This window comes from Heteronotia binoei, chromosome 13, assembly GCF_032191835.1.
Source record: "Heteronotia binoei isolate CCM8104 ecotype False Entrance Well chromosome 13, APGP_CSIRO_Hbin_v1, whole genome shotgun sequence".
Taxonomy (NCBI): Eukaryota; Metazoa; Chordata; class Lepidosauria; order Squamata; family Gekkonidae; genus Heteronotia; species Heteronotia binoei.
The window spans coordinates 59757021-59767062 of record NC_083235.1 but is presented as its reverse complement, the minus strand read 5'-3'; the positions used below and the strand labels follow the sequence as shown (position 1 = coordinate 59767062).

At 42.9% G+C, this 10042-nt stretch overlaps 1 protein-coding gene across 1 annotated transcript in view; it reads left to right on the top strand.

The window, feature by feature from the left end:
- Nucleotides 1-5836: 5836 nt before the first annotated feature.
- GAA (alpha glucosidase) overlaps nt 5837-10042 on the top strand; it is a 29926-nt gene continuing 25720 nt past the window's right edge. Inside the window, exons 1-2 of the mRNA XM_060252620.1 lie at nt 5837-6453; nt 7589-7734. Of these exons, the coding sequence (XP_060108603.1) occupies nt 5899-6453; nt 7589-7734 (701 nt within the window). The 5' untranslated portion in view covers nt 5837-5898. The remainder of the gene's footprint in view (nt 6454-7588; nt 7735-10042) is intronic.

Below are 10042 nucleotides of genomic sequence, written 5' to 3'. Positions count from 1 at the left end.
TGCAAGGCTGTTGTTCCGGCATGGGAAGAGTAAAAAGAAAGAAAAGCAAGTTGTGGGCCTAGACCCAGTGTGGCAGTGGATTTAAACAAAAGTGAATCACTGGTGAATTTTCATTTCTGACTTTTCCTTCAAGTGAGTAGCAAGCCTCCTGTTGGTTTAGAATACAAGGGGAGGGGTTGCAAATACAACAGAAGAGAGAAACAGGACACTGGATGATCTTGACAGGCTGGAAAATTGGGGTGAAACCAATATAGGGATAAATGTAAAGTTCTGCAATAAAGTAGGAAAAATCCAATGCATAGTTATAGGATGGGGAAAACTTGTCTTGGCAGTACTATGTGCAAAAAGGAACTAGGTGTCTTAGTGGACCATATGCTGAACGTGAGTCAACAGTAGGGTTGCCAAGTCCAATTGAAATATCTGGGAACTTTGGAGGTGGAGCCAGGAGATTTTGGGGGTGGAGCCAGGGGACATTGCGGTTGAAGCCAGGAGCAAGGGTGTGACAAGCATAATTGAACTCCAAAGGGAGTTCTGGCCATCATATTTAAAGGGACTGCACACCTTTGAATGCCTTCCCTCCATTGGAAACAATTAATGATAGAGACATCTCCTTTTTGGGGCTCATAGAACTGGACCCCCTAGTCCAATCCTTTTGAAACTTGGAGGGTATTTTGCGGGGAGGCACTGGATGCTATGCTGACAATTTGGTGCCTCTACCTCAAAATACAGCCCCCCCAAGCCAGACTCCCCCCTCCACTTTCTGATGACCCTGAAGCGGGGGCAGGGCCTCCAAATCAGGGGATCCCCTGCCCCCACCTGGGGATTGGCAACCCTAGTCAACAGTGTGATGTGGTGGCTAAAAAGGCAAATGCAATTTTGGCCTGTATTAAGAGAAGTATAGTGTCTAGATCATGTGAAGTGATGGTATTGCTTTGCTCTGCTCTGGTAAGACCACTTGGAGTATTGTGTTCAGTTTGGGGAACATTTTAAGAAGGATAGGTGACAAAGATGGTTGAGGGTCTGGAGACCAAGTCCTATGAAGAAAGGATGAAGGAGCTAGACATGTTTAGCCTGGAAAGAAGATGGCTGAGAGGTAATATGATCACCATCTTCAAGTACTTGAAGGGCTGTCATATAGAGGAATTGTTTTCTATTGCCTCAGAATGTAAGACCAGAACCAATGAGTTGAAATTAAATCAGAAGAGTTTCCTGCTCAACATTAGGAAGAACTTCCTGACAGAGTGGTTCCTCAGTGGAATAGACTTCCTCAGGTGGTGGTGGGCTCTCCTTCCTTGGAGGTTTTAAAACAAAGGCTAGATGGGCATCTGACAGCAATGCTGATCCTGTGAACTTGGAGGTATTTGTGAATCCTGCATTACAAAGCAGGTTGGACTAGATGACCCTGGGGTCCCTTCCAACTCTATGATTCTATGACAAATGTTGAATTCAGTGGCACCTTTAAGACCAATGAAGTTTTATTCAAAGTACCGGTATATAAGCACGCATGAAAGCTTATACTTTGAATAAAACTTATTTGGTCTTGAAGGTGCCACTGAATTCAAACCTTGTTCTACTGCTTCAGACCAACACAGCTGCCCACCTGGATCTAAATACAAGGGCAGTCATTGATTTCAGGGCTCAATTGTTTTGAATGTAGTATGTGGGAGAGGAACGTTGGAATCATTTGTCATAGACTGCAATAATAAGACCCTTTCTTGGAGTCTGCTTGCATTTTGTTTTAGGTGCGATAGCGGATGTAGACACCACCGTCATCATCTAAATCTACTGCGGCTCTTTGAAGCATCATGCTAAAAAAGATCGTAAAGAGAGTTGGCGCGAGAACACAACCTTGCTTTACATTTGTGCCTATTGGGAAGGGCTCCGAGAGATCGTTGCAGTGTCTGACTTGGCCTCGCTGGTCTTCATTTAGCTGGATGACCATACTGCTGTATTAATACAGTGTAGTGGCAATGGGATTTCTAAGCGGCAAGTTTCCTCATAGTTTTACCTGCCCCAGTCCCCTGATGTAGCCACTCCCTCCATCACGCACACCAGTTTTTTCAGGTTTATTTAAATTGGCAGTTGAATAGTAGTATAATGATACCACAATTTGCATATAAACATGTATGAATTCCCAGCTTTCATTTTTAAAAAGTCTGAAGCCCCTTTTTGTTCTGAAGATATACCCTTCTCCTTGTATCTCCACAGTGAAAGGGGCTAGAGAATCTTTAGAAAAATGAAAACTGGGAATTCTGAACACTGGATACACATATCAATATCATGATATTAAATTATCGATTAAAAAGCAAAAAACGAACCCTGATGCCAATGGCAGGAAATAGCTGCTGCAGCCACAGAGGCAGTGAAAATAGCTGCCTATGTGGATAGGACAGAAAATTTGTGCTTTCCCATATAGTCTCTGCTCCAGTCCTTCCCCAGATTTTCAATAAAGCAGGTTTGGGATGGATCAGGGAAAAAAGGGTAAAACCCAATAGGTTAACTAACAAATGCTCACTAACCTGTTAGCATTGGACCCAGAGCAAATGCCCTGGGGAAAACAGCCAAGACTTAAGACTGATGCATTTTGCACCCAGGGATCCATTCGCAAATACAATATGCGTTGTATAAGGTAGCCTTTGTTGTAGCACGAAATATACATGTCCTTTGGAAGATACATTTTTTTACTATGTAGGTGCTGCCTTTGACTTTTTGATACAAACCAATAGTAGATAACACCCAGCATACAAAAATAGCAAAGTGTAGGACTAGAATATTTAGCAAATGTTCTCATTCTATTACTGGCTACAAAAATAGCCCTGGTAATTTTATTTATACAAGGTTATCTACCCTGAACCTACCAAAAGGAGGCAGAGTGTAGGATTGCTACTACTAGGCTAGACAATGGTAAGGTTGTGTTCATATACCCCTCTGCCATAAAATTCAGTGAATGGCCTTGGACCAGTCACTTTCAGTTTAGCTCATAGGTTTGTTGTGAGAGCAAGCAACAAGGGGGAATTATGATTGATACATTTGCCACTTGGACAATAATTCCATATGGGAAGCCATGTTAGCTTGTAGCAGCAACAAATGGAAGACAGAACTCACCATCAGATGCAACCCTGGAGGAAGGGCACAATTAAAAATGTCTTTATTCTTACAGAATATATTTTTATGTTGCAAATTAGACTATTCCCTAGCAGAGATACCAGGAATATCCCAGATGGCCGAGTACAAATATATTAGAAGAAACATACCCTCTCTTGGAAAAATAACAATGCCATCTAAAATGTGTTGGAAAGGATCTTTTCTATGGTGCTTTGTTATAAAAAGGTAAAGGACCTGTGCAAGCACCAGTCGTTTCCGACTCTGGGTGATGTTACTTTCACAACGTTTTCATAGCAGACTTTTTACGGGGCGGTTTCTCATTGCCTTCCCTAGTCATCTACACTTTCCCTCTAGCAAGCTGGGTACTTATTTTACCGACCTCGGAAGGATGGAAGGCTGAGTCAACCTCCAGCCGGCTACGTGAACCGCTGGGATCGAACTCAGGTCGTGAGCAGAGTTTTAGGACTGCAGTATTGCAGCTTTACCACTCTGCGCCACGGGGCTCTGTTATAACAGCACTTAAAATATTACTGAGATTTAGCGGAAGAGTCCAGCAGATTAACATAATAATTTACAGTCATATAAACAACACGCCTGTGCCTTTGCTGCCGTTTTCATGTGTTCGAAACACCGGTGTCGCCCGGCTCCGCATCCACAGACCGACCACAAACTAGCAAACACTCCGACACCTGACTATTCATCACTGCCTCTATTCACACGACCCGTAAAACTTTCCAATACCCCGCTTGAGAGCTTTATAAGGGAAAAGAGGGCAGGATCAGTCACATGACTGGTTGATCATGTGATCGTTCTGGTCTCTTTGGACGAGAGGAGGTGAGTGCAGATCTCCGGAGGGTGTCTTGTGACGTAAAGGATGGCGGCTGTTTTCTTCCGCAGGACAGAGGTTTAGCTATCCTGCTCTGAAAACGCGTTACGAACATTTTCCTTATAAGGGGAGGAAATGTGAGTTTCGCAGGTTTACGAACTTGTTCTTTCTTGGTAGGACTTCTGTACCTTTAACGGCTGCTCCACGGACAGAAATTCCAAAAATGAAATTTCTCTTACAATTGTGTTTCCTGTTGAGACAGCCTTGCACCTGCTGGTTTTCTACCAGTCTGCCGAATTGATTTGAAATACTCATAATGCTCCTCCGCTTTTCCTCCGATCAATGGGATTCAGAGTTCTAAAAGGCATCGAGCTCTGCTGGAAAAACACGTGGCAGGCTCAGGATTGGGGACTGTAATTATGCCGTCAAGCCCCCTCCCGCCCTCTTTTATCTAGAGCGGAGAAAGCGGAAGCAGAGAGCAAGGATCTTTCTGAGGCTCCGTTTTGGGGATAGCCAAATAAATCCGAAAATATTGGACTTTCCAGGTGCTTCTAACGCAAAGTGAAAATCGACACTAGGCAATAACTCAACGTTGAATCCTTCTAGCCCTTAGTCCAAAACGAAGACCCTGACTTTATTTATTTCTACGCTTTCAATTTTATAATCTTCATCAGTACTGAAATTGAAAGCGTGGAGTTATTGCCTAGTGTCAATTTTCACTTTGTATTAATTACTGTATCGCCTTTCCAGGTGCTTTAACAGTGATGGGGAGTAGATGTGTGTATGTCTGTGTGTGAGTGTGAATTCTGGGCATTATGTATGGCTGACTCATTGAGTCTTGGCCGTAGAAGAAAAAAGCATAATTGGTGAAAAGTAGTCATGGATCCTTGGCATCCAGAGAATTGGCAAACCTGTCTTGACAGTAGGGCTCTGAGCAATGTCTGCTGGAGTTTGGAGTTGTTTGTAGAGCCAAACAAAGCTGAAGATGGTTTCCAGACAGTCCCTACTTCCTGATTTGATATATTCATCTGTAAATACGGATGATGATGGAAATTTCTGTACCCCAAAGTAAGCTTTGGATCACCACAAATCCTATATTCCCGTGTTCAGGTGACTGTACCCTACTAGATGAGCTATTGTGTTCCCTGATCTAAAGCCTTGTTGTTGTTTTGCAACTGCTTCAAAGGGAGGGAGACGAGTCCAGGAAAAATGAAGAAGCTGTCAGCAAAATAAACTTTGGACCGTACATCACTCAGATTTCAGGGACGGTGCTCCACAAGATGATACTCACTGGTCCAAAGCCTGGTTTTGTCACCAAGAGCTTTCAGTTGGGTTGCTTGTAGGAAGCCTATATTATTATATATCTAAGATGCAGTGAAAGAGCAGTAAGAACTTCAGACTCCTGGGCTGTATGATCTGAGGGGGCAGAAGGGGCGTAGCTGTCCTACTTGTTCAGGACATTTTAGAGATTGCTGGGGGCACCCAACTTTCAAACCTTGGAACTGGAAACCAGGCTTTAGAATGGGGTATCATCTGCATCCTCTTACACAACACTGTCCCCAGAATCTGTGTGGGTATAATATAGGATGTCCCAAATCTTCATTTATCTTAATCTTTTAATTTCTTAATCTTTATTTCTCCTTGAGGCACCCCATTTTGGAGCAGTTAGCACAGAAACTGGCCTTTGGATCAAGGAACGATATAGATCCCCATGCAGGACAGAATCCACTGAATCTGGGGAAGTATGATTTTTGATGGTCTATAATTTATTTTGGGGTGCAGAACTTTTAAAGTCGTATCACTGTTTGTGTTTGGACGCAGAAATAAGGCATTAGGAGTTGCAGATAAGGAACTGAGAACCTTATGTGCTTGTGTGCCTGACTTTTTCCTTTTGTTTGCAGCTGGCTGCATAGATCAATCCTGCACATGCTGAGGCATGCTCACCTGTCCTCATCTTACTGGTTGCAATGACAGTGACTGAGAAGACTGAGCAGAAGAGGCTCTGCACAATCATGAAGGTTTTGGCTCTTGCAGCAACAGTTACTATACTCAGTGTATATGGAGTCCATGATGTTGCTTTGGCAGTCATCATGAGCCCTAGAGCCACTTCCCAGGCATGGGATGTCTACAGGGACGAAAACAGAGGCCAAGAGGAAGCGACACAAGAACATAAATTTGTAGAGCAATCAGAATTCTCCAAAGTCTCTGACTCGCAGCCTACAACCTGTGACATCCCTCCAGACAGGCGCTTTGATTGTGCCCCAGAAAAGCTGATCTCTCAAGAAGAATGTCAGGCTCGGGGCTGCTGTTACGTCCCTGTTTCTTGCCTGAATTCTGCCATTGGGGAGCCATGGTGCTTTTTCCCTCTCAGCTATCCTAGTTACAAGATGAAGAATCTGACTGCCACTGAAACTGGCTATACTGCCCAGCTCACCCGTGATACACCCACCTTTTTCCCCGATAATATTATGAACTTGCAACTGGATATGATGTTTGAGACAGAGGGAAGGCTTCGCTTCTCAGTGCGTATTTTATTTACTTATTTTACTTCATTTATAACCCACCTTTCTTCCCTATAGGTACCCAAAGCAGCTTACATTGTTCTCCTTATCTCCCATTTTATAACACCCATGTGAAGTTGGTTAGGCTCAATGTGTGTGTGAATGACCCAATATCACCCAGCATGTTCCCAGGGGGGATTCATACCTGAGTGTCCCAGATACTAATTCATCTAGGGACGCTGCCTCAGAAACAATGACACCAAGATAGGCTGTTGTTCTGCTATGTAGCAGGCACCATGTATCCTAGCTTAAATCATGTTCATACTGAGCAGAGGTTGCTCATGAGCCAAACCGTCCACCATAACTTCCATGAGAGCACAGAAAAAATGCAGAATGTAATTCTGAGCACAGGACGGCCTCCTAAGAATCCTGTTGGTTTTCTTTTTAAAAGTTTTTGGCCATTTTGGCTGTGAAGATAGATTCCAGATTGTGTGAAGTCGCTGAAATCGCTCCTGAAATCGCTGCTGAAATCGCAACAGCTGCTGAAATCGCAACAGCTAAAGGCAGAGCCAAATAAAATTTCCGCTGGTGGGGAAGGGTTGTAGTGTCTTGCCTAGACCTTTGCACTCTCCGTGACTAGCAAAACCAAAATAAACTTAGAAAAAATCATACAAAACAGAAACATGAGGCACACTTTCTAAAGAAACATATATTACATAGGTTGTGAAGTTCAGCTTTAATTGGCATAGAACAAGGTTTTGCCTGGCCATAGCAATAAATGTTGCAAGCCACTGATTTTTCTTCCAAGGAAGTCTGTGTAGGATCAGGATGCAGGCAGAGGTATGCTGTATAACAAGCTTTGTTTGCCCTTCTGCAGTGCACATTCTTTGACAACATTTTTACTTGAATTGGGAGAGGGAGGCATCAGTCCACAAAAAAACATTGAGTTGCATTGGCCCAAGTATCTTTGGTCCTCCTAGCCATTATAAGGATCTTCTTTGAAGGATTTCTGTCTAGATCCAGAGTCCATGGCAGACTAACTTATCTGATGTGTAGCATCTGTACTGAAATGTCTTTAAAGACCCCACCTAACTCTGAAATTCTCTCACTCCCGCCTGCCCCCAACTCTGTTTTATCTTTTTTGTTTTCATCACAGCTTAAAGATCCAGCCAACAAACGCTTTGAAGTCCCTTTGGAAACTCCCCAAATAAGCACCAAGGCATCCTCAACACTCTACTCTGTTCAGTTCTCTGCTGATCCCTTTGGCCTTGTTGTTGTTCGGAAATCCAGTGGGCAAGTATTGTAAGTGGCTCTGATTTCCTGCTTTCCAGAGTATTGGCTGAAAAGGTGTATGAAATCTGGAACTGAAGCATTTTGCCTCTTCAGAGCCTTGCACATCCTTCCAATACATTCGAGATGTATAAGGATAATTCCACACATTACATGCCAGTCAATCCAAATTCATGCCTGAGTATACACCAGACAGGGAGCTGTTGGCTGTCTAAGGATCCATGTGGTGCACGTTTCCGAACATGTACTTGTCTCATTCACACATTCTGTTTTTGAATATAGTTTAATATCTTAGATATACATCTGAAAAATGTAATAAGCAGAGCAGCTTCCAGTACTCAAGCTCGTAGCCTGTAATTCTGAACATCCCATGCTTTATCATGGGCTGTAAATATAACTCTGAACTAAGATGTTTGCTGCTTTTGACTCTTTGTCCCACAAGTAGTATGAGCTGAATAGTACTTTTCTACATCCATTGTGTGTGTGGCAAAATTAACAACTGCCCATAGATGTGTTAGGGCCTCCAGCTTATGGAATAGACTGCCTGAGGGAAGTCAGAAAGGCTCACACTCTGGGCTTTCTGCAAACTATGGAAAACTGAATTATTCAAGATGATTTTTCTACACAGGCAATAGGGTGGCACCAGACAAAATGATTCTCAAAGTTATTTGGATAAAATATGAAGGACTGCAGTCTACATTACTGTGTATAGCTAGCTGTAAATAAGATCAAACTTATGTCAATACTTAGGTTTTGCTTCAGTTCTGTTTATAGATTTCTTGCAGCTCTAATCCTATTGTATTATTTATTGTATGTCCTATTGCATTGATTGTATTGACGCACTCTGTGTAATGTTCCTTGAGTCCAAGAGAAAAGGGTGGGCTATAAATAACATAAACAAAATAAATGAAGCTGCATATTCAGAGGTGCAGTAGGAGCTAGAGATGTATGGAAAGGCATAGATCTCTTTTCACTCTTCAGTTGGACAACTTCAGATTCAGGGACTCCTTTCTCTTTGGTTGTTTATAGTGATTTAAACAATTGTCGCATATGATAACCCATATGGGAGGCTGACCAATAAGATGCATATGGTCCAATCATTCATTCAGCTGACCTACAGAAACATCTTTTGTATAGACTTTTGGAGATTAGTTAGGAGAGCAGAGAACTGTAAGGGATATAAAATGGTTAATTCCTGTGCCCCTAATCGAAAACCACCATTTGCTGATTGTGGTGGTATTCCGGTGCCTACTGCTAATCTTAAACGTTTGGTCAAAGTAGATGAGACATGTTTGATAAGCTTCCGTTCTAAGTCTTTATGCTACAAATAAGGACAGGGATGGACAAACTTTGGCTCAGGAGCCATAAGTGGCTCTTTCACACATATTGAGTGACTCTCAAAGCCCTCACCACCCCATTGGCTGGCTTGGAAAAGGCATTTGTCTCTTTAAATCACTTCGCCAAGCCAGCTGGCAGCTTGGAGGATGCATTTAAAGTTGCTTTCTTTCCACCTTCCCTCCCTCTCCCCCATCTATTTGCTTTCCTTCCTGCCTGCCTTCTTGCCTTTCATGCTTTGTGGCTCTCAAACACCTGAAGTTCATGTCTTGTGGCTCTCAAACATCTGAAGTTTATTCTATGAGGCTCTTACATTAAGCAAGTTTGGTCACCCCTGAATAAGGATATATGGATGCAAGGAGAATTTGGGGGCAGGTGCCTTATCATTTTAAAAAATGTTCTACAGTGTGTACACAAAGTTGTGAAGTAGCAGATTGTAGCATTCAACTGCACTGTTAAGCTGTGTTTCTACTCCTCTACTTATAATGATTTCTGAGGCTCCTTTCATTGATGTACACCAGACTATAAAAGCTGTTTCACTGTGGTCCTATGCTACCCAGATGTGGGGTACATGGATTACTTAGGTCTTTACATCTTGTGATTCCATCTGTCCTGCCCAAATGATTGCACATAACAGTCATGCAATGTAGGAGATAATTTGGGGAGGGACAGTGGCTCAGTGGTAGAGCATCTGCTTGGTAAGCAGAAGGTCCCAGGTTCAATCCCTGGCATTTCCAAAAAAGGGTCCAGGCAAATAGGTGTGAAAAACCTCAGCTTGAGGCACTGGAGAGCCGCTGCCAGTCTGAGAAGACAATACTGACTTTGATGGACCGAGGGTCTGATTCAGTATAAGGCAGCTTCATATGTTCATACAGGGAACTAGCACTTAAATGATAGTGTGAAGTAGGTCTAAAGACTGTAGTGCAATGGGAATAATACAGAATTTAACTGTATGCTGCTGATAACCATTTCCTCACATGCCAAC